Here is a 25,372-nt window from a genome sequence, read left to right on the forward strand (position 1 = left end):
ATTTTACCGTGTAACAAAGTGATCTATTTCAGCCTTAACAGCATGGATGGATATATGTGATTGAGTGATATATACTAGGACATCATCAGCAAATAGAGAGCACTTGTACTCGGTGCCTCCCACCTCAATCCACCTAATATTGGGGTTATGGCGAATTGATGAGAGCAGGTGCTCCGTCACTAGGATGTATAAGAGAGGGGACAGAGGACATCCCTGCCTTGTCCCATTGGTGATTGTGAAAGGTGATGAAAATGTTCTGACGCACCCCCTGGGCCTTGGGACACCCGGAGCCGGACCCTTTTTGGTGGATGCTGGTGGTTGTAGTCTTCGTGGCGGCGACCCGGTTCCGTGGCTCAGGGCGGTCAAACCAGTGTCGGAACTATTTATGTGGTTTTGATGTTTAAATGTCCGACTACGCCACCCGTGGATTGCGGTCAGAGTGAACCGCCGCTACAGGGCAGACCGCTGAGGCTGGTGTTGTGGGTGCAGCAGAGCGTAGCATAACTCCCCACGGGAGGAGTATAGCCTCAGGGCAGTGTATGCGGAGGATGGGGGTGATGGTGCAGGGCAGCAGCAGTAACGACACGGAGTCAGTGATGCAGTCCAGGGCCTTTACTCACAGTTCTTATTATCCAGACCACGTCTGCAGGTAATGGCTGCCCACGTCGTACTGTGCTCACCAGGTGAGGGGCTCAGACAACTCCCAGATAACTTTGGAGCACTTCACAGGACCCCCTTTGTGTGTCCTTTGTCTGGCCTTTCTTACCAACACTTCTGTCCGGCTGCCTCGGGCCTCCTCTTGGTAAACTTGGCGCCAGTTTCCCTGACCCTATGTGGTGCCTTCCTAGCGGGTGTAGCGAGGGGCTGCGCCACATAAAATGTCAGAGCCTCCGGTTTCTAGCTGAGGGTCGTTTCCTGCCTCCACTAGTTCGGGGACCGGTCTCCCCCTTTGGCCTGACCCCTCCACGCAGGTGGATTCGGGCGTGCGGTGGCGACTCGCCCGTCCGCACCCCTGGGATCCCTTCATTCCTCGTTCCTGGAGCCTTCTCCGCTCCTCTTCCTTCCTTCTCCCTCTTGCAGGCCTGGGCCTCTGTTACTAGGCCCGCCTCCGGAGCAGAGCTCATGCAGAGCCCCTGCTCCCTGCCACTTCTGCTCAGACTTCTCTGCACTGAACTAAGATGGTGCCCACCTTTTATACTCCCTTCTCAATGCACCCAGGAACTGCTTCCTCCCTGCTCCTGCACTACAGGGTTCCCCTTCCTCAGTGTTCCCTCCCCCCACTCCAGCCAGGGACAGGGACTGTCGTGCCCATCTCAGGGGCATATTGGTCGCCCTGCCCCACGGCAATGTGGTGTAATGCATGCAGGTGTCGGGTCCTGATCCACACTCCATCCTTACCTGAGAGTGAGATATCACACCTCTGGGTGAGGTGCAATACGTCTGTAGCAACCGAGCCCTCAGGGTGCTACAGTTCCATTTATCTTCAGCCTAGGTGACGTATTGCGATACAGGGCCGTGATTTTGGCTATAAAAGGGTCCCCTAGACCCCTACCCCAAGCTTTTTAAGAGAATCATATATGGCGTGCCAGGAGACTCTATGGAATGCTTTCTCAGCATCCAACGAGAGTATCTAATTACAAATTTTTAACTGCATCTAGCCCAGGAAATACTTTGTGCCTAGTAGCAGTGTTTGCTAGTCAGCGGATTATCCCGGCTGTTAAGCAAGCTACACCACCTGTAGTTTAGACACTTAATTTTTTCAAAGGAAATGCTTCGGGACCATGGGATACTCAGTGAAGAGCATCAGGAGGCACCCCAAGGCATAGGGGCTGGGACTGGCAGTAGGATGCCTTGCGGTGGACAGCCGAGCTCGATCCTTATAAAAGCTTTTTAACTGCAGCAGCTTTAGTGGACGCTACTGGAGCTGGAATTACGCAGCTGCTGGCATGAGACTTGCCCTCCAATAGATCCTTGTAAATGGATTTAAAGTGTATTCATTCAAATTAGAGAGACAATTTAAATTAAAAAGCTTAGAGCTGCCTCCACCACAGGGGGGCTCGCTCGACCCACCAGCGGACAGGCACCAGTATTGGGAGAGGGGGGCTGGCCATCAGGGTTCACCGCGGCTCTGGCACAAACCCGGCGACACGGAGGTGGCACGGGCAGGAGCGGACTGGCCGTGTCGGCTTCTCACTTTTTGGAATTTAGAAGGGCATGACATGCCTATATCTGTGTCTCCCCCTCCTTTTACTCCTCCACCTCTTTTATTTTCGCATGACTATATGTACTTGTCACTTTTCCATGTGTTAGTTGTGTCTTCTGAGCAGTTTGTCAGCTTTTGGACACCTTTGAAGGTGTTTTCTATGTGTTTCTATGTGTTTTTGTTTGCCTGCCATTGGTTTTAACGGTGTTCGAAGGTGTTCGACGAACAGTTCGACGAACAGTTCGGCGAACACACGGGTGTTCGACGAACCGAACCGAACTCGAACACTACGGGGGTGGCTCAACACTAGCTATAAAGGATGTTGTCCTACTCAAATAGATGATCACATTAGATGCAACAATGACACTGGAACTCAATAGGAGAATAGCTATGGGCAAATCAACAATGAAGTCACTGGACAAGGTCTTCAAGTCAAGGAACATATTACTAGCAACGAAGACACGGCTCGTGCATAGTTTTATCTTTTCTGTGGTAACATATGGATGTGAAAACTTGACGTTACCAAAACCATGGATGGCAAGAGGATCAAAGAAATCAATTATGGAAGAAATCAAGTCAGACATGTCACTCAAAGCAAGAATCACCAAGCTATGACTTGCTACTTTGGACACATCATATGAGGAGAGCAATCACTGTAGAAGAGCATCATGGTCGGAGGAATAAAAGGAACAAGGAGACTAACAACCCGTTGGCTCGATACTATCAAAATAACAGTGGAGAAGACCTTGGTGGACCTATCTAGGCATGCACAAGACCACTCTTCCAACAGCGCATTTATCCATTAAGTCTCCATGCCTCGAGGCTTCCTCCCTGCTCCTGCACTACAGGGTTCCCCTTCCTCAGTGTTCCCTCCCCCCACTCCAGCCAGGGACAGGGACTGTCGTGCCCATCTCAGGGGCATATTGGTCGCCCTGCCCCACGGCAATGTGGTGTAATGCATGCAGGTGTCGGGTCCTGATCCACACTCCATCCTTACCTGAGAGTGAGATATCACACCTCTGGGTGAGGTGCAATACGTCTGTAGCAACCGAGCCCTTCCATGCCGAAGGGTAAAAAATAAAAAAATCTATTGGGCACTGCCCAAATGCTAAGTCTACTTCTGCTGTACAGTATTCCCCTCTCTGTATCTGCTGGGTCTTACAAAATATAAGGAACCACATTCTCTGTTCTTGTAATCAAGGCTTCACTTCAGATCGGCTTGTAAATCTTTCATCCCCAATGTATAGTTTTAAGTAAAATGTTCTCCCTGCCCACTGCACAATATTGACAGGTCTATTTCTATGTTTGTGTATAGGGAGAGATTGGTCACTTCAGTGCAGTGGGTGGGGAGAAGCCACCAAGGACCCGCCTGTCCGCCAAGTTTCCTTTGCGGCTTGGTCCCGGTGGCCTTTAAAGTATATTTTTCACTGAAACGCAGCAACATTTTAGTGTCAAAAATACCTGTCTGGGATCATATAGCCAATGTCTTAAACATGCTGTCTATGGATCGGGCAGCATGTATCAACTATCAGGTCCTATTTAAGATTTTTCTCTGTTCAATCATTTAATCCAATACCCCACATCGTAAGACTTCATAATGTAATTAAAACATTTCTTTAAGTATGAAACAATATGTAAGTATTAGTTGAAAGTATTGGGGATCTGTTATAGATTTGTGTGCAGTTTATCCGGTAGAGCACTTACATTTGAACTTTGCTTGTGTCCACCAATGCAGACGATGTCTTGCTTTTGGATTGTCAGTGCTTCCTTGGTAAGTCTGAGTCGTACATCACAGGCATTCTCTGAACCTTCATTATACAGTTGTGCGAAACCAGTTTTAGTCTGTGGACAAGATACAGATAGAATAGATAAGATAATGTATAATATAGAACTATTACGATCTGTCTGCAGCATGTTTTGTTTCCATGGGATCTGATCAAATCCTCAATATTCAGAATTAAAGCATATTATTACATTTTCAAAATCTACATTTGGACAACACCAAAAATAAATTTATGAGGCGGAACAACCCTTTTAGCACTATTGTTCGCCTAATTGGAGACTAACACATCTCTTTGTGCATTTACCCATAAAAGAAAGATTTTGATGCCTGAAGAGTGTATATTGCAGTGCAATATCTGTTACAGGATCTCCCAGCCAAATTTACCATGCTCCATTTTTATTATGGTGTTGACTTATGTGGAAAATATAAGGAGCAGATGTAGTAAAAGTTGACTTGACACTTAAAGGGGTTTTCCCACGAACAAAAGTTAATTTTAATCAATAGATCTTGGTATAATAATAATTTCCACAACTGAATGTGTTTATATAAAATGTTCCTGTGCTGAGATAATCTTATAAATGTGCCCCTGCTGTGTACTGTGTAATGGCTGTGTCTAACCATGCAGGAACATGGTCTGATCATACCACATCTCCTGGACAAGGGAGGAAGCAAAAGATAATACAGATATTACAGCAGGGGATCACAGCTGATTCTCTCTTTGAAGTAAAACATTGCTTAAAATCAGGGAGTGAAATGTTTTACCTCACAAACAGAATCAGCTGTGATCCCCTGCTGTCCTGTCTGTATACTCTTTTTCTTCCCGCCCCTGCCCAGGAGATGTGGTATGATCAGACCATGTTCCTGTATGGTCAGACACAGCCATTACACAGCACACAGCAGGGGCACATTTATAAGATTATCTCAGTACAGGAACATTTTATATAAACACATCCAATTGTGGAAATTATTATTATTCTAAGATCTATTGATTAAAATAAACTTTGGTTAGTTGGAAAACCCCTTTAAAAGGATTTTCCACAAATCGCTATACATAGGATAGGGTATAATTTTCTGAACCCCAGTGATCCTGACTACGAAGCTCTGGAATCCTTAAAATGGAGCCTTTTAGATCCTAGTCTTGAATAGAATGGAGAAGTCAATAGTCTGCCTTTACTGTATTCATTTGCAAAAGAATTTTTGGAAATAGCCAATTGCTGTATTAATCTTTGTCCGACAGTCCCATAGAAAACGAATAGAACTGAGGCTAAACCTACGAACTACCGCTCAATTTGAGACAAACTGCTAACCTCGTTCTTAGGGTTCTGGAACACCACTCTTTGGAAAGAAGGAGGCCTCATCTATGGGACTCCTACCGATCAGCACATTACCTCCTTAAACCATTATTATGATGTAGTAAACATTTTTTAAGGTTTGTGTCATGTTAGGTGAATAGTTAAAGGGAATTAAACAGAATTTGTCAGCAGATTTTTGCTATGTAGTCTGAGGACAGCATGAGGTAGGGGCTGAGACACAGATTTCAGGGATGTGTCACTTTTAAGGTTGTGTATTGTTGTTTCCATATAATCAGGCCCGGCATCAGCACCCGGTGCACCCGGGCAAGTGCCGGGGCCCACTCGCCATCAGGCACCCCGCCGCACTATGGGACCCGTGAGCGGAGGAGAGCGGTGCCAGCACCCCTGCCCCCCGCTTGCTCAGGGCCCCAGCAGCCGGCACAATACTTACTTCTCCCCGTGACTCTGCAGCAGCTCCGGTGTACTCCGCAGCTGCTGTGCTCTGATGTCTCAGGTCAGTGGGCGCGGTGACACCTTCCCACCGCCCCCTCTGCTGAGCCATCACAGGCAGCACAGAGCGGGAAGACGCTGGTGATGCTGGAGTCCAGAGATGAGCAGCGGCAGCAGGTGAGGAGAAGTGAGGGTTTTTTTTTTTTTTTTTAATGTATGGAGGCATGGGGAATTATAAGGGAGGGGGGGTGACATCCTTCATGGAGCATTATAAGGGAGGGGGGTGACATTCTGCATGAGGCATTATATGGGGGGGTGATGACATCCTACATGGGGCATTTTATGGGGGTGTGATGACATCCTGCATAGGGCATTATATGGGAGAGTGACATCCTGAATGGGGCATTATATGGGAGGGGGGTGGCATCCTGCATGGGGCATTATATGGGGGAGTGACATCCTGCATGGGATATTATATGGGAGGGGGGTGGCATCCTGCATGGGTCATTATATGGGGAGGAGTGACATCCTGCATGGGGCATTATATGGGGGAAGTGACATCCTGCGTGGAGCATTATATGGGAGGGGGGTGGGATCCTGAATGGGGTATTTTATGGGGGGAGTGACATCCTGCATGGGGCATTATATGGGGGGGAGTGACATCTTGCATGGGGCATTATAAGGAGGGGTTACATCCTGCATGGGGCATTATAAGGGGGGTGACATCCTGCATGGGGCATTATATGGGGGGGGATTACAAACTACTCCACCCAGTAAACTAAGTGATACATCGCTGGAATCAGGGTCTCTTTTACTACATTATGCTGCTCTTAGATGAGGTAGCAAAAGCCTGATGACAGGTTCCCTTTAAAGTTTGCATCATCATGGGGTGTAACATCATTTATCAAGTTAACGTTGACTACATCTGTATCAGGACCCTGATGTGACTGCTAGCACCTCACCCCTAAGGCTACAGCCCCACTATCAGTATTTGGTCAGTATTTGGTCAGTATTTTTTCTCAGGAGTGGGAGCCAAAACCAGGAGTGGGTGATAAATGCTGAATTGGTGACTTGTTTCTATTATACCTTTTCTCTGATTGTTCCTCACCTGGTTTTGGCTCCCACTCCTGAGAAAAAATACTGACCGAATACTGACAGTGGGGCCGTGCCCTTAAAGTGATTAACATAATCATATAAAAGGAGTTTCTTCAGAATGTTCTAACTTATACTGAGTTTTTCAGGCTTCTTTATAATCATAATAATAATAATAATTGTTATTTATATAGCGCCAACATATTCCGCAGCACTTTACAATTAAGTAGGGACATGTACATACAATAAAAACAATACAATGTATCACATTTCAACAGTTACAGGAGGAGTGAGAGCCCTGCTTGCAAGTTTACAATCTATATGGAATTTTTAGTTTTAATAAGATTAGGTATCTCCATTGTTGCTGTTTTTTTCTGACTATCTTCAATAGTTATTGTCTGCATCAAAGTTTAACCCCTTAACAACATTAGACGTACTAATATGCGTCTGTGCCCTGAGACTTAAGAGCCAGACCCGTATTAGTACGTCATCGCGATAGCGAGCGCACACAGGCTGTGCCGGTGAGATCGCCGCCGGGTGTCGGTTGATTGTCACAGCTGACACCCGATACTATGTGAAGGGAGTGGTCACGCACTGCTCCCAGCACATTAACCCCCGCAATGCTGCGATCGAAGTCGATCGCAGCATTGCGGTGGCAAGGGGAGGTGATCGCAGATACTCACCTCCTCTTCTGGCCTCCAGCGCTGTCTGCCGTGGCTTCCAGAATGTTGCTATGATGACCCGATGTCGTCATGACAACATCCGGGTCACCAGACAACAGGTAGATTGCTTGGACATGCGCAGTGCATCTCCAAACTATCTTCTCCCTGTCCAGCACTGACAGCCTGCATGGCACAGGGATGGTGCTGCACTCCTGTGCCATGCAGGCGATCAGAATAAAAAAAGTGAAAGTCCCAGAGTGGGACTGAGTAAAAAAGTGTAAAAACTGTCAGAAAGTGGAAAAAAAAAAATAATTTTTAAAAATATTAAAAAAAATAATAATAATAATAATCCACCAAAAAAAATATATATAATGTACCCATCAATAAATATTATTATAAAAAAAACAAAACAATAAAAGTACACATATTTGATGTTGCCGTGTCCGGAACAACCTGACCTATAAAACTGTCCCATTAATTAACCCCTTCAGTGAACACGGTAAAAAAAAAAAAAACCATGCTTTATCATCATACTGCCAAACAAAAAATGGAATAACATGCGATCAAAAAGACGAATATAAATAACAATGGTACCGCTGAAATCGTCATCTCGTCCCGCAAAAAACAAGCTGCCATACATCTCCATCACCCGAAAAATAAAAAAGTTATAGCTCTCAGAATAAAGCTATGCTAAAAAATATTTTTTTCTATAAAATTGCTTTTATTATGTAAAAGTGCAAAACATAGAAAAATGATATAAATGTGGTACCGCTGTAAACGTACTGACCCGAAGAATAAAGCTGCCTTATCAATTTTACCACACGCGGAACAGAATAAAAAAGAACAAAAAAAACAATTCCTGAATTGTTGGTTTTTGTTTATTCTGCCTCCCAAAAATCGGAATAGAAAGCGATCAAAAAATGTCACGTGCCCGAAAATGGCACCAATAACAACGTCAACTCATCCCGCAAAAAACAAGCTGTCACGTGACTGTCTGGCAAAATCTGGAAAATTATAGCTCTCAAAATATGGCGATGCAAAAACTAGATTTTACAAAAAATGCGTCTTTTAGTGTGTGACAGATGTCAGTCATAAAACCCCATATGATTCTGGTATCACTGTAATCACACCGACCCGAAGAATAAAGTCGTCTAATTACTTATACCGCACGAGGAACGGCGTAAAAAATAAACTTTCGGGTTCTTGAATGTGGTTTTGAGCACCTTGAGGGGTGCAGTTTTTAGAATGGTGTCACTTTTGGGTATTTTCTGTCATAAAGACCTCTCAAAGTGACTTCAAATGTTATGTGGTCCCTAAAAAAATGGTTTTGTAAATTTTGTTGGAAATATGAGAAATCGTTGGTCAACTTTTAACCCTTTTAGCTCCCTAACAAAAAAAAAATTTGGGTTGTGCTGATGTAAAGTATACATGTGGGAAATGTTATTTATTAACTCTTTTGTGTGACATATCTCTCTGATTTAAGGGCATAAAAATTCAAATTTTGAAAATTGCAAAATTTTCAAAATTTTCACCAAATTTCCATTTTTTCACAAATAAACGCAAGTGATATCGAAGAAATTTTACCACAATCATGAAGTACAATATGTCACGAAAAAACAATCTCAAAATCAGGGGGATCCGTTGAAGCGTTCCAGAGTAATTACCTCATAAAATGACAGTGGTCAGAATTGTAAAAATTGGCCTGGTCATTAACGTGCAAACCACCCTCGGGGGTTAAGGGGTTAATGACATCATTTCTGGCCCAGCTTCCAGGTCTGTAAAGGAGATACTACAATCTAGACAATAAAAATTTTAATCTGTTAAATTATTATTATCCATTATCCAGAGAGAATTCTCTTGCAATAATTCTAGTTCTGCTGATGGATAATGAAGTCCATTTTTATCAATGTCAATGTCTGGTCTGGAATGTAATATATTATATGCGTGTTACTGTATATATGTGTGTAAAAATAATGCAAAATATATGGCATTCACTTAACATATGCATTATGGCTGTTGATGACCTTCCTCCCCTCTAGAGAACATGTATTGCTATTCACTTTTCATTTTATATTAATGTTTGTAATGGAATATCATTGGAACAAGTTCAAAATGACTTCTTAGTGCTGTATATTCACTAATATACACAACTGATCACTGAATGATCAACTTCATCTTTTATTTGCAATATGAATCATTGATCAACATTTTTCAATGAAATATATAGCTTTGTTCATAAAATCCATTTTAGGAATGATTGTCACTAACGAATCATTCCATTTCATGTTTTTTTCGAAGGCATTACATTTTTTAAAGGGAAGTTATCATCAGAAAATGACCTGTTTTTTATATCAGGCTTTTGAGTTACATTTGTATTTTTTTTTATTTTGACTTTTTTTATATCATGATCTTTATTAAAAAAAATAATAATTTTGCAATTTTTATAATACCATTGGGGATTTTTTAGACTCAAACTTCCTGTCCTTTCGGGAACAGTGTGTAGAATGACTCCAAATGATTACAAGTAGGATTACATTGACAGGTAACACTACTATAGACAGTTGATAACATAGGAACCACTATACCTCATCACTTCATAAGGTAATTTTCGTAACACAAAAGATAGGACGGGAGCCTGATCATTATGGCTTTGCGCATATGTTATTTCCTGAAACAGGAAGTTAAAATCTAAAAAAGTCAACGTGAAAACTGTTTTCTATTTTTCTTTTGTTTGTTTTTTTTAAATACAGATTGTGATATGTAAAAAAAAATAGCTAAAAATATTAAAAAAGAAAAACACATTTAACACAAAAACCTGGTTTAAATAATAGGTAATTTTCTTATTATTTAATCAACATATATTTTACATAAATATTGCTGTTCTAACTCCCTGTAAATCAAAACTATTTAATTATGACAACAAAATAAAGACATTAAAGCAATTTTTTTGTTTAAATTTTTTTTCTCAAATACCCAATGTAAGGTAGCGCTATTCATCACGCTGGGGGGTACTCGCTTCACCGGATCAATTAAAGCACACATGCAACGTTTTTACGGTAATATGAAGACCAGCAGTTTATTACACATCATAAACCGCTCATAACATAGTCCATCTCAGTGGCTCGCAGGAATGTTACACATGTATCCTAGAGCCTTTTCAGTGGCAGCTATACCCGGTTGGCTTCTAAAACAGACTTCAGCAAGGTACCGCAACAATATTCACTTAAAGCGCCGATTTACCTTTGCCGGGTCTCAGCTGCTTCTATCAGCTCGGTTCTGCCACAGATGTGGCTTTAAGGCTTCCCAGACATAGTCTCCAGGCCACATGCCTTCCAAGGCTACTGGTATCTCAGACACAGGGATCCAGCCTCTGCCTTCCAGGCTAGTGGAGTCCCAGACACAGGGACCAGGCTTTTTGCCTCACCAGGCCTCACCAGGCCTCTTGCCTTCCAAGGCTACAGGTATCCCAGACACAGGGATCCAGCCTCTTGCCTTCCAGGCCTTTCTCTCTCTATTTTCAAAAACCACCAGGATTTATATATCCTTTTGTGCACACAGGACTAGTGTTGAGCCACCCCCGTAGTGTTCGAGTTCGGTTCGGTTCGTCGAACACCCGTGTGTTCGCCGAACTGTTCGTCGAACTGTTCGTCGAACACCTTCGAACACCGTTAAAACCAATGGCAGGCAAACAAAAACACATAGAAACACATAGAAAACACCTTCAAAGGTGTCCAAAAGCTGACAAACTGCTCAGAAGACACAACTAACACATGGAAAAGTGACAAGTACATATAGTCATGCGAAAAGAAAAGAGGTGGAGGAGTAAAAGGAGGGGGAGACACAGATATAGGCATGTCATGCCCTTCTAAAATCCAAAAAGTGAGAAGCCGACACGTTCAGTCCGCTCCTGCCCGTGCCACCTCCGTGTCGCCGGGTTTGTGCCAGAGCCGCGGTGAACCCTGACGGCCAGCCCCCCTCTCCCAATACTGGTGCCTGTCCGCTGGTGGGTCGAGCGAGCCCCCCTGTGGTGGAGGCAGCTCTAAGCTTTTTAATTTAAATTGTCTCTCTAATTTGAATAAATACACTTTAAATCCATTTACAAGGATCTATTGGAGGGCAAGTCTCATGCCAGCAGCCGCGTAATTCCAGCTCCAGTAGCGTCCACTAAAGCTGCTGCAGTTAAAAAGCTTTTATAAGGATCGAGCTCGGCTGTCCACCGCAAGGCATCCTACTGCCAGTCCGAGCCCCTATGCCTTGGGGTGCCTCCTGATGCTCTTCACTGAGTATCCCGTGGTCCCGAAGCATTTCCTTTGAAAAAATGAAGTGTCCAAACTACAGGTGGTGTAGCTTGCTTAACAGCCGGGATAATCCGCTGACTAGCAGACACTGCTACTAGGCACAAAGTATTTCCTGGGCTAGATGCAGTTAAAAATTTGTAATTAGATACTCTCGTTGGATGCTGAGAAAGCATTCCATAGAGTCTCCTGGCACGCCATATATGATTCTCTTAAAAAGCTTGGGGTAGGGGTCTAGGGGACCCTTTTAAAGCCAAAATCACGGCCCTGTATCGCAATACGTCACCTAGGCTGAAGATAAATGGAACTGTAGCACCCTGAGGGCTCGGTTGCTACAGAGGTATTGCACCTCACCCAGAGGTGTGATATCTCACTCTCAGGTAAGGATGTAGTGTGGATCAGGACCCGACACCTGCATGCATTACACCACATTGCCGTGGGGCAGGGCGACTAATATGCCCCTGAGATGGGCACGACAGTCCCTGTCCCTGGCTGGAGTGGGGGGAGGGAACACTGAGGAAGGGGAACCCTGTAGTGCAGGAGCAGGGAGGAAGCAGTTCCTGGGTGCATTGAGAAGGGAGTATAAAAGGTGGGCACCATCTTAGTTCAGTGCAGAGAAGTATGAGCAGAAGTGGCAGGGAGCAGGGGCTCTGCATGAGCTCTCCTCCGGAGGCGGGCCTAGTAACAGAGGCCCAGGCCTGGAAGAGGGAGAAGGAAGGAAGAGGAGTGGAGAAGGCTCCAGGAACGAGGAACGAAGGGATCTCAGGGGTGCGGACGGGCGAGTCGCCACCGCACGCCCGAATCCACCTGCGTGGAGGGGTCAGGCCAAAGGGGGAGACCGGTCCCCGAAACTAGTGGAGGCAGGAAACGACCCTCAGCTAGAAACAGGAGGCTGTGACATTTTATGTGGCGCAGCCCCTCGCTACACCCGCTAGGAAGGCACCACATAGGGTCAGGGAAACTGGCGCCAAGTTTATCAAGAGGAGGCCCGAGGCAGCCGAACAGAAGGGTTGGTAAGAAAGGCCAGACAAAGGACACACAAAGGGGGTCCTGTGAAGCACTAAAAAGTTATCTGGGAGTTGTCTGAGCCCCTCACCTGGTGAGCACAGTACGACGTGGGCAGCCGTTACCTGCAGACGTGGTCTGGATAATAAGAACTGTGAGTAAAGGCCCTGGACTGCATCACTGACTCCGTGTATTTACTGCTGCTGCCCTGCACCATCACCCCCATCCTCCGCATACACTGCCCTGAGGCTATACTCCTCCCGTGGGGAGTTATGCTACGCTCTGCTGCACCCACAACACCAGCCTCAGCGGTCTGCCCTGGAGCGGCGGTTCACTCTGACCGCAATCCACGGGTGGCGTAGTCGGACATTTAAACATCAAAATCACATAAATATTTCCGCCACTGGTTTGACCGCCCTGAGCCACGGAACCGGGTTGCCGCCACGGAGACTACAACCACCAGCATCCACCAAAAAGGGTCCGGCTCCGGGTGTCCCAAGGCCCAGGGGGCGCGTCAGAACATTTTCATCACCTTTCACAATCACCAATGGGACAAGGCAGGGATGTTCTCTGTCCCCTCTCTTATACATCCTAGTGACGGAGCACCTGCTCTCATCAATTCGCCATAACCCCAATATTAGGTGGATTGAGGTGGGAGGCACCGAGTACAAGTGCTCTCTATTTGCTGATGATGTCCTAGTATATATCACTCAATCACATATATCCATCCATGCTGTTATGGCTGAAATAGATCACTTTGTTACATGGTAAAATTTTAAAATCAATGCAGCGAAGTCTGAGGCCCTCGATGTCTCCCTCCCCAAATCCATATAGGATTCCATCCAGTCCAACTTTCCTTTTGCCTGGCCCTCACAGGGTATCAAATACTTAGGAATTCCTATTCATAGAGACCTCTCCCATCTATGTTATCTTAATTTTGGGCCCTTTATTGAACAACTCCATACAGACCACGGTTGGCAAGTTAGAACTGTAAGATTCACTACGTGAACCACTGGTGTTTTGTGGAAAAGCACATGTACACTGTGTTCCAAATTATTATGCAAAAAGTGTTTAGGAGTGATAAGGGAAGAATTTATTTGTTTGTCAGTTAAACTCATTGATGGTGATGTGTGTCAGGGCTCTTTATATCACTGTAAGCAATTGCAGACACCTGTGCTAATTAGTTTGGCAGGTGTGTCCAATGAAAGGCAAGACTACTTAAGAAGGCTGTCTCACATTATTAAGCAGCCTACATTTTCTGCCAAAATGGGAAAGAAAAAGGATGTGTCGGCTGCTGAGAAGCAACAAATTGTGGAGTGTTTAGGTCAAGGCATGACTACAATCAACATTGTGCGATGATCAGGATGAAGTGTCTTGGCAATCAAGAAGTATGTAGCTGATTCACAGTACACACGTGTGCGTGCTGATAAGGGCAAATTGAGGACTCTTTCCTACAGGCAATTACGTCAGGTTGAAAGAGCAGCGGCAAAAAAGCCTTGTCATAGCAGCAGACAAGTTTTTGAAGCTGCTTATGCCTCCAACGTCCCCCGAACAACAAGATGCAGGGTCCTTCAGAGGTTTGCAGCTGTGCATACGCCATCCTGTCGACCTCCTCTATCCAATTCACACAAGCAGAAACGGCTCCAGTGGGCCAAACATTACATGAAGACTGATTTCAAAACTGTTTTGTTCACGGATGAGTGCCGTGCAGCGCTTGATGGTCCAGATGGATGGAGTGGAGGATGGCTGGTTGATGGACACCCCACGCAAACACGGCTACAGCGCCAACAAGTAGGAGGTGGAGTAATGTTTTGGGCTGGAATCATGGGGAGAGAGATTGTCGGCCCCTTTAGGATCCCTGAAGGCGCTAAAGATGAACTCCATAATGTATGTGGATTTTCTCAAACAGCACTTCCTGCCATGGTTCAAGAAGAAGAACCGTGTATTTCACAGCAAGATCATTTTTCTGCATGATAATGCACCATCTCATGCTGCACATAAAACATCTGCATCTCTGGCTGATATGGGCATAAAAGGGGACAAACTTATGGTGTGACCCACATGCTCCCCTGACCTCTACCCCATTCAGAACCTTTGGAGCATCATTAAAAGGAGTGTCTATGATGGCGGGAGGCAGTTCACATCTAAGCAACAGCTCTGGGAGGGTATTCTGTCCTCATGCAAAACAATTGAAGCAGAAACCATCCAAAACCTGACAAATTCAATGGACGAGAGAGTTCAGAAGCTCCTTTCGAACAAGGGGTCCTATGTGAAATTGTAACATCACCTAGAATAAAGTTTTGAGTTGAAAACTGTTTGATTTCAGTTTCTAACAACCTGCTAATGCTTATAATTTCAAAAATGACCATTTTTTTGGTCTTTATTAAAATGAAAAGGTTGATTGAAAAGTTTGGGGGATCTAAGAGTGTGGCAACCCAGTAGTCATGATTACTTCGAATTCTGACAATATGAGGGTCATGCTGCAGGTAGTGCAGCAAGAAGGCACTTATGTGTCTTGCGCATCTCGGAGCCCCAAAATTATTTTCCGGGCTAGATGCAGCTAAAAATTATTATTAATTTTAATTCTGGTGAAGCTTTAGTATAGTTGGCCTAATAGGATCAGTGCTGCACACTGCCACAAAGCCCAAATTATTTTCCAGTGAAGATACAGATAAACATGATTAGTAATTTTAAATCTGGTGGAGCTTATTATAGATGGCCTAATAGAATCAGTGCTGCACACTGCTACAAAGCCCAAATTATTTTCCAGCCAAGATACAGATAAACATGATTAGTAATTTGAAAGCTTAAAACGGTTGGTAGGGTGATTTTAACCAATCATCAAGCTTTTACTCTCCCCAGGATGACACAGGGGTAGAAAAGTTGTTTCGGATCCATGATTTGTTCATCTTTATGAACGTGAATCTGTCTACATTATCAGTGGAGAGCCGCGTGCGCTTATCTGTCAGCACACCACCAGCAGCGCTGAACACACGTTCAGACAGAACGCTGGCTGCGGGGCATGACAAGATCTCCAAGGCGTAAGTGGCTAGCTCCGGCCATTTATCCAGATTGGAAGCCCAAAAAGAGCAAGGGTCCAGTGACACAGTCGTGGCTTCAATGTTTACTTGGAGATACTAATGTACCATCGTCTCTAGGCGTTGACTATGTGTCAGACTTCTTGTCTCCTGTGGCCTTGCAAAGGATGGGCTAAAAAAGTGGTGAAATGATTCCGCAAAATTGATGTTACCAGCAGATATTGTGGTTCTGTCACGGTTTGAGTGCTGAACACTTGACGGTCCCACGGTTGGCAAGTTGGAACTGTGAGATTCACTACGTGCACCACTGGTATTTTGTGGAAAAGCACATGTAAGATTCTGCAACAGTCTCTGCTGATACTCCTGCATGCGTGCATCCCATTCTATGGCAGGAATCATTTCTGCAAATTTACTTTTGTACCGGGGATCTAACAGTGTGGCAACCCAGTAGTCAGGATTATTTCTAATTCTCACAATTCGAGGGTCATGTTGCAGGTAGTGCAGCAAGAAGGCACTCATGTGTGTTGCGCATCCAGGAGCACCAAGTCCCTGTTGTGTTGGTGGCGAGGTAACAATCATGCTTCCTTCCTCTGTCCTCTCCCCCCAACCTCGCACAACAGAAATGTGATCAAGGTCTCCCTCATCTGATGAGTCTTCCATCAGTTCGTCCTCCACTTCTTCCTGGGCTCCTGCACCTTCCTCACTAGTTTGGCTGCTACCATGCGCCCTGGTAAAACCATCTCCCCCACCCTCACATGCCTGCCGCCTTGGTGCTGCCGACCGTCTGGACCTTGCAGATGTTAGCCCTTCCGCATACAACTCCTCCTCCTCTACTTCCTCCACCTCCTCTTGTGCCACCACCTGACTCCGAATTCTGTTTAACATGTGCTCCAGCATGTAAATCACCGGAATAGTCATGCTGATAATGGCATCGTCAGCACTAAACATCTTCGTCGCCATTTCAAAACTGTGCAGAAGGGTGCATAGGTCCCTGATCTGAGACCACTCCTCCAGCGTGATTTGCCCCACCTCTGGATCTCGTTGGCCCAGGCTATACGTCATAACGTATTGCACCAGGGCTTGTCGGTGCTGCCACAGTCGCTGCAACATGTGCAGAGTTGAATTCCACCGGGTAGGCACATCGCATTTTAGCCAGTGAAGTGGCAGGCCCAACGACTTCTGTAGAGATGTAAGTCGCTGAGCTGCGGGATGCGAACGGTGAAAGTGAGCACACAGCGACCGTGCCCTCTGCAGAAGGCCATCTAGTCTGTGATAGTGGGCTAAAAATTGCTGGACAACCAGGTTCAACACGTGAGCCATACAAGGCACGTGTGTGACATTGCCCCGGCGAAGGGCCGCACCCAGGTTTGCAGCATTGTCGCACACGGCCTTCCCTGGTTTCAGGTCCAGTGGAGACAACCATTCATGAAATTGGTTCTCCAGAGCTGACCACAACTCCTCAGCTGTGTGACTCACATTTCCCAGACATTTCAATGTAAAAACCGCCTGATGACGTTGAGCCCTACTGCCAGCATAGTAAGGAGGCATGCAGGATCCCTTCTGCGCAGTTAGAAAGCTTGTGGCATGACCAGACAGGCTTTGGGTGCAGGTGGAAGACCGAGAGGAGGTTGAGGAGGCAGAAGCAGTGGAGGAACTTTGACATAAAGAGGATTGACGCACAACTCGTGGGGACGGCAAGACTTGGACAGCAGCCCCTTGTCCTGCTGTCACCATAGTTACCCAGTGCCCAGTCAGCGACATGTAACGCCCCTGTCCATGCCTACTCGTCCAAGTGTCTGTGGTGAAATGCACCCTGTCACACCAGAGTTTCTCAAAGAAGCGGTGATGTTGTGTGCGACATGCTGGTGGAGCGCAGACACACCTTTCTTTGAGAAGTAGTGCTGACTGGGCATCTGGTACTGGGGCACTGCGACGGACATAAGGTCTCGAAAATCCTCTGTGTCCACCAGGCGGAAAGGCAGCATTTCTGTAGCCAAGAACTTGCATATGGTGAAATTCAACCTCTTAGCTTTCTCATGGCTAGGAGGAAATGGTCTTTTACTTGTCCACATCTGAGGGACCGAGGGCTGGCTATTGTGCTTAGACGGGGTTTATAAGGGTGTCCCCGGCAAACTGCTGGTCTGTGAGGAAGATGCAGGCGGACATGTTAGGTTGCCTTGATCCAAAGGTGGTGCTATCGATGTCGGACAGCGCTCAACACCAGCTGGTGTTACCACCTCCAAAGAAAATGATGACCTGCCAATCACGCTGGCTGTTGCGGGTAAAGAGGTGGCAGGTCTGCGCCCCAAAACATGTGTGACTGCTGTCCCCCCAGTCACAGAGGATGAAGAGGCCGCGGATGCACAAGATATGGCAGACGGTGGTTGGCCCGGCCGGCTAGGCCGCATTGTAGCACACTGAGCTTCCCACTGCAACTTATGCTTCATGTCCATGTGCCGGTTCATGCATGAAGTACTCAAACTATGTATTTTTTGGCCTCTACTTAGCTTTTGCTGACAAATGTTACAGATAACACGAGTTGGGTCATCTTTATCTATCTGAAAAAATGCCCAGGCTAAGCAAGGCTTAGCACCCATGCGACCTGAAGAGCCACCACGACTTGTGGTGAGAGGCAGAGTTGTGTTTGAGGATGCAGTTGTTGACGTGCTTCCAGTACTACGTCTCTGTCCAGGAAGGCGCAACCTGACCTCGTCGTCACTAGCATCTTCCTCCACCTCCTCTGCTGACCTCATCTCTTGGCTGACTGTGGGTTGACAGTAAGTGGGATCTCCAACCTCATCATCATCACCCTGTGCGTTATCACACCCGTCGTCCTCAGAGCCAACCTGTTCCTGCCCTGACAAAAAACTAAAGTTGTCGCTCCAATCAGGTATTTGAGTCTTATCATCGTCTTCCTCATTGTCTCCACCAACAGGAGTTACAGTTTGGGAATGAGGGTCTACATTTTGGTCAGAACCTTCTGCGTCTGGTCCTGGATCCGACTCATAAAGATTCTGGGCATCAATGCAGATCATTTCCTCGTCTGGATTCACAGAAGCGCTGGAGTCGACCTCTGATTCCCAGGCTATAGTATGAGTAAACAGCTCTGCAGACTCAACCATCTGTTCTACCTCATACTCAGACGGGCAGCTGGAGATTTGGGAGCTGTGAGGAAGCAAGTGCGATTGGGGTGACACCTTTGAGGACTGGAGTATTTGTGATGTTGAAGTTGATGTGGAGGAGAGCCCACTTAAAGGAGCACTTGATATCCGTTGAAGCACCTGCTGTTTTTGTGCCTCATCTGGAATTTGTAGCGATTGGCCTGGCCGTAAGAAAGGGATGTTATCACATTGTCCGCTAAAAGAAGTAGACATTTTAGTTTGGCTGGAAGATGGTCTTTCTTCTGCAGATGTTACTGTTGCTTTAACACCTACCCCACGGACACAACCTTTTTTCCCCTTCCCAACATGCCTATTCCCCTTTCCACCAGCAGCAGGCCTTTTTCCACTCATTTTGGTGGTTAACTAATTAACAACTCTGGAGTTGTTTGCACAAAAAAACAATGGATGGGAACCGAGCAGAGCTGAGTGGCCAAACTGTGGTATTAGGCCAAAACTATTGGCTGGGTTAGATGCAGAAAAAAATTATATTCAATTTGCAACCTGATGGAGGTCAGTATAGATGGACTAACAGAGAAAGTCCCACACACAGCTAGAAGGCCAAATATTTTTTCAGAGCTAGATGCAGAAAAAAATATATTCAGTTTGCAACCTGATGGAGGACTGTATAGATGGATTAATAGAACAAGTCCCACACGCAGCTAGAAGCCCAATATTTTTTCAGAGGTAGATGCAGAAAAAAATATATTCAGTTTGCAACCTGATGGAGGTCAGTATAGATGGACTAATACAACAAGTCCCACACACAGCTAGAAGCCCAATATTTTTTCAGAGGTAGATGCAGAAAAAAATATATTCAGTTTGCAACCTGATGGAGGTCTGTATAGATGGATTAATAGAACAAGTCCCACACACAGCTAGAAGCCCAATATTTTTTCAGAGGTAGATGCAGAAAAAAATATATTCAGTTTGCAACCTGATGGAGGTCAGTATAGATGGACTAATACAACAAGTCCCACACACAGCTAGAAGCCCAATATTTTTTCAGAGGTAGATGCAGAAAAAAATATATTCAGTTTGCAACCTGATGGAGGTCTGTATAGATGGATTAATAGAACAAGTCCCACACACAGCTAGAAGCCCAATATTTTTTCAGAGGTAGATGCAGAAAAAAATATATTCAGTTTGCAACCTGATGGAGGTCTGTATAGATGGATTAATAGAACAAGTCCCACACACAGCTAGAAGCCCAATATTTTTTCAGAGGTAGATGCAGAAAAAATATATTCAGTTTGCAACCTGATGGAGGTCAGTATAGATGGACTAATACAACAAGTCCCACACACAGCTAGAAGCCCAATATTTTTTCAGAGGTAGATGCAGAAAAAAATATATTCAGTTTGCAACCTGATGGAGGTCTGTATAGATGGACTAATACAACAAGTCCCACACACAGCTAGAAGCCCAATATTTTTTCAGAGGTAGATGCAGAAAAAAATATATTTAGTTTGCAACCTGATGGAGGTCAGTATAGATGGACTAATACAACAAGTCCCACACACAGCTAGAAGCCCAATATTTTTTCAGAGGTAGATGCAGAAAAAAATATATTCAGTTTGCAACCTGATGGAGGTCTGTATAGATGGATTAATAGAACAAGTCCTACACACATCTAGAAGCCCAATATTTTTTCAGAGGTAGATGAAGAAAAAAATTATATTCAATTTGCAGCCTGATGGAGGTCAGTATAGATGGACTAATAGAATGATGCTATGCCCAAAAGATTTTACTTCACTAGGTGCAGTAAAAAAATTGGTATTCTATACACAGGTGGTATATCTTGCAACACAGATAGGCTACTCCACTGACTAACACACTCTGCAATAGGCCAAAAAGGATTAGCTTTGCTAGATTCAGCCAAATGATGTGAAAAAAACTTGCACAGCACTGGCACAGACCTGCCTGGCAAAAACTGATAGGAACTGATGTAACCTAGTCCTGAAAAGGACTCCAATTACAATTAGTCTTTACTCCCACAATCTATCTATTTAAGAGCACAGACCTGCCTGATAAAAGTCGTAGGAAATGCTGTAACCTAGTCCTTAAAAGGACTGCAATCACAACTATTCCCTACTCCCAAGCTATCTGTAGATTTGTGCGAAAATTGGCTTGAAATTAACAAGGTATAGCGCACACAGCAACAGCGGTGCCGTCTAACACGCAGCTGCAGCAGTGAGAAAATGGTGGCGACGGGGAAAATGGCTTGGTCTTATAGGGCAAGGACATGTGACATACACTGCCAATGACACATGCCCTTGCTTGTGTGAAAAAAAGCACTTCGCTCCGTGTGTGCGCTGCTGATAGGCTGACAGATTGCACCTCCCCACTGTAAATGCGGGAAAGAGAAAAAAAAAATGGAGATCTTCATTGTTCCTGCAGAGATCCATCCCCTGCCCCTCCCCCCACCCCGCTGTACACTCAAACTGCGTATTAACATTAATTTTCATCATTACTGAGAAAAAATCCAGTTATGATTTTGGTGCACGAACAGTTATCGAACATAACCTCGAACAGCCGAATTTTTCTCAAATTGTTCGTGTTCGCCGAACGGCTCGAAAACCGCCCAAAACAGCTCGAATTTGAGATTGGCGAACAGTTCGAGTAGAACAACGCTCATCTCTACACAGGACCTATGATGATGTCACAGTCATGTGATCAGTTACCTGAGGGGGAGGTAAATGGTCAGCCAGAACACACCCCCTGGACATTTTAGCAATGCACTTCAATTTCATACTTAGCATCTTTTAACACTCTCTCAGCTTTCCCCAGGTCCACCTTCTCATGGTATAAAGGATTAAGCACAACTTGTTTGCCCTTTTCCTTCTCCAAGGAGGCCTTGTTCACTGATTGGTACTTTGCCAGGTGACCTTTGGGCTCGAAAACTTCTTCATCTAGCTCAGCTACTCGCCTCTCTGCAACCCATCTCTGAAGCTCTTCCCGCTTCAACTGCTCCTTTATCAGCAGAATTTTCTCAGACCTCTCTGTCTCCAATGTGCCCACTCGGGTCTCGACAGCCAGTCTCTCAAGCTTCTCTTGCTTCAAATGCGCTTGTAGCATCTCCTTGAGCTCCTTGATCTCGGCTCTTACATCCACTGAATCATACAAGCTCGCATTATTCGCGGAGGCATTTGCTTCATACCTCCCTTCTCTGATAGACTCCTCCGTCCTGCAGATTCTATCCTTAAGGCACGTCTCTGCCCTCTGGAAATCACCACAGAACGTCTGCAGCTCCTTCACCTGAGCTTCCAGTCCTGGTATCTTTCTGTGGAGATCATCATTCTCATCACGGGTATCCTGTAGAGTAGTCTCAATCACTTGGCGCATGTGCTCTGCATCAGTTTTATCATCCTATAGTTTTTCCTTAACTTTGAGGAGATCCTCATAGTCTCTCTTGATTTGTTGCAGTTCCCTATTGAACTTTTCATGCCTCTTTTCTGCCTCATGGTCATGACCAGACACTTCATCTTTTATTGCCTCTTTCAGGGCGAATAGCTCCCGGTCTCGCTGGTACAGAGAGTCCACCAGCCGCTCCTTCTCCTGCATTAGAGGCTTTACTTGGTCCTGGAATTGCTGCAGCTCCCTCATGAGTTCACCATACTCCTTCTTGGAGTCACACAGCTCCCGGTTGAACAGTTCACGCAGTCGTTCTAGGTTTTGATCACGTCCAGAAACTTCATCCTGTAGCGCCTCTTTTAAGGCAAACAGCTGCCTATCCCTCTGGTGTAGACCCTCATCCAGCTTTTGCTTCACCTGCATCAGCTCTAACTGTACAAGGGAGAAACGATCTTTCACCTCGCACAGCTCATCTTCAAACTCCGCTTTGTCAAGCTCCAACTGAAAAACCTCCTCTTTATTTTTATGGAACTTTTCCTTCCATTTGTTGATTTCCTCGCTGGTTTCCTCCAGTTCTCGCTGCAAGTTCCTCACAACCTCGTTTATTTTCTGCCGTTCAGACTCCAGGCTCAGCTGGTCTGAGGACTAGAGATGAGCGTTGTTCTACTCGAACTGTTCGCCAATCTCAAATTCGAGCTGTTTTGGGCGGTGTTCGAGCCGTTTGGCGAACACGAACAATTTGAGAAAAATTCGGCTGTTCGAGGTTATGTTCGATAACTGTTCGTGCAACAAAATCATAACTGGATTTTTTCTCAGTAATGATGAAAATTAATGTTAATACGCAGTTTGAGTGTACAGCGGGGTGGGGGGAGGGGCAGGGGATGGATCTCTGCAGGAACAATGAAGATCTCCATTTTTTTTTTTCTCTTTCCCGCATTTACAGTGGAGAGGTGCAATCTGTCAGCCTATCAGCAGCGCACACACGGAGCAAAGTGCTTTTTTTTCACACAAGCAAGGGCATGTGTCATTGGCAGTGTATGTCACATGTCCTTGCCCTATAAGACCAAGCCATTTTCCCCGTCGCCACCATTTTCTCACTGCTGCAGCTGCGTGTTAGACGGCACCGCTGTTGCTGTGTGCGCTATACCTTGTTAATTTCAAGCCAATTTTCGCACAAATCTACAGATAGCTTGGGAGTAGGGAATAGTTGTGATTGCAGTCCTTTTAAGGACTAGGTTACAGCATTTCCTATGACTTTTATCAGGCAGGTCTGTGCTCTTAAATAGATAGGTTGTGGGAGTAAAGACTAATTGTAATTGTAGTCCTTTTCAGGACTAGGTTACATCAGTTCCTATCAGTTTTTGCCAGGCAGGTCTGTGCCAGTGCTGTGCAAGTTTTTTTCACAGCATTTGGCTGAATCTAGCAAAGCTAATCCTTTTTGGCCTATTGCAGAGTGTGTTAGTCAGTGGAGTAGCATATCTGTGTTGCAAGATATACCACCTGTGTATAGAATACCTTTTTTTTTACTGCACCTAGTGAAGTAAAATCTTTTGGGCATAGCATCATTCTATTAGTCCATCTATACTGACCTCCATCAGGTTGCAAATTGAATATAATTTTTTTCTGCATCTAGCTCTGAAAAAATATTGGGCTTCTAGCTGTGTGTGGGACTTGTATTAGTCCATCTATACTGACCTCCATCAGGTTGCAAACTGAATATATTTTTTTCTGCATCTACCTCTGAAAAAATATTGGGCTTCTAGCTGTGTGTGGGACTTGTTCTATTAATCCATCTATACAGACCTCCATCAGGTTGCAAACTGAATATATTTTTTTCTGCATCTACCTCTGAAAAAATATTGGGCTTCTAGCTGTGTGTGGGACTTGTTGTATTAGTCCATCTATACTGACCTCCATCAGGTTGCAAATTAAAAATAATTTTTATCTGCATCTACAGTACCTCTGAAAAAATATTTGGGCTTCTAGCTGTGTGTGGGACTTGTTCTATTAGCCCATCTATACTGACCTCCATCAGGTTGCAAATTGAATATAATTTTTATCTGCATCTAGCTCTGAAAAAATATTTGGCCTTCTAGCAGTGTGTGGGACTTTCTCTATTAGTCCATCTATAGTGACCTCCATCAGGTTGCAAATTAAAAATAATTTTTATCTGCATCTACCTCTGAAAAAATATTTGGGCTTCTAGCTGTGTGTGGGACTTGTTCTATTAATCCATCTATACAGACCTCCATCAGGTTGCAAACTGAATATATTTTTTTCTGCATCTACCTCTGAAAAAATATTGGGCTTCTTGCTGTGTGTGGGACTTTTTGTATTAGTCCATCTATACTGACCTCCATCAGGTTGCAAATTCAAAATAATTTTTTATCTGAATCTAGCTCTGAAAAAATATTGGGCTTCTAGCTGTGTGTGGGACTTGCTGTATTAGTCCATCTATACTGACCTCCATCAGGTTGCAAATTAAAAATAATTTTTATCTGCATCTACAGTACCTCTGAAAAAATATTTGGGCTTCTAGCTGTCTTTGGGACTTGTTCTATTAGTCCATCTATACTGACCTCCATCAGGTTGCAAATTGAATATAATTTTTATCTGCATCTAGCTCTGAAAAAATATTTGGCCTTCTAGCAGTGTGTGGGACTTTCTCTATTAGTCCATCTATACTGACCTCCATCAGGTTGCAAATTAAAAATAATTTTTATCTGCATCTACCTCTGAAAAAATATTTGGGCTTCTAGCTGTGTGTGGGACCTGTTCTATTAGTCCATCTATACTGACCTCCATCAGGTTGCAAATTGAATATAATTTTTATCTGCATCTAGCTCTGAAAAAATATTTGGCCTTCTAGCAGTGTGTGGGACTTTCTCTATTAGTCCATCTATACTGACCTCCATCAGGTTGCAAATTAAAAATAATTTTTATCTGCATCTACCTCTGAAAAAATATTTGGGCTTCTAGCTGTGTGTGGGACTTGTTCTATTAATCCATCTATACAGACCTCCATCAGGTTGCAAACTGA

The 25,372-nt window shown here is 44.8% G+C and overlaps 1 protein-coding gene across 2 annotated transcripts in view; it reads right to left on the reverse strand.

Moving 5' to 3' along the window:
• Positions 1-25,372, reverse strand: part of SNTG2 (syntrophin gamma 2) — a 1,024,184-nt gene that overhangs the window by 600,410 nt on the left and 398,402 nt on the right. For both annotated transcript variants that reach the window (XM_073674230.1, XM_073674231.1), the window contains exon 2: positions 3,908-4,045. In XM_073674230.1, coding sequence (XP_073530331.1) covers positions 3,908-4,045 — 138 coding nt within the window. The remainder of the gene's footprint in view (positions 1-3,907; positions 4,046-25,372) is intronic.

Source organism: Phyllobates terribilis, unplaced genomic scaffold (assembly GCF_046119375.1).
Source record: "Phyllobates terribilis strain yellow unplaced genomic scaffold, ASM4611937v1 Scaffold_3__8_contigs__length_932513732, whole genome shotgun sequence".
NCBI classification, from domain to species: domain Eukaryota; kingdom Metazoa; phylum Chordata; class Amphibia; order Anura; family Dendrobatidae; genus Phyllobates; species Phyllobates terribilis.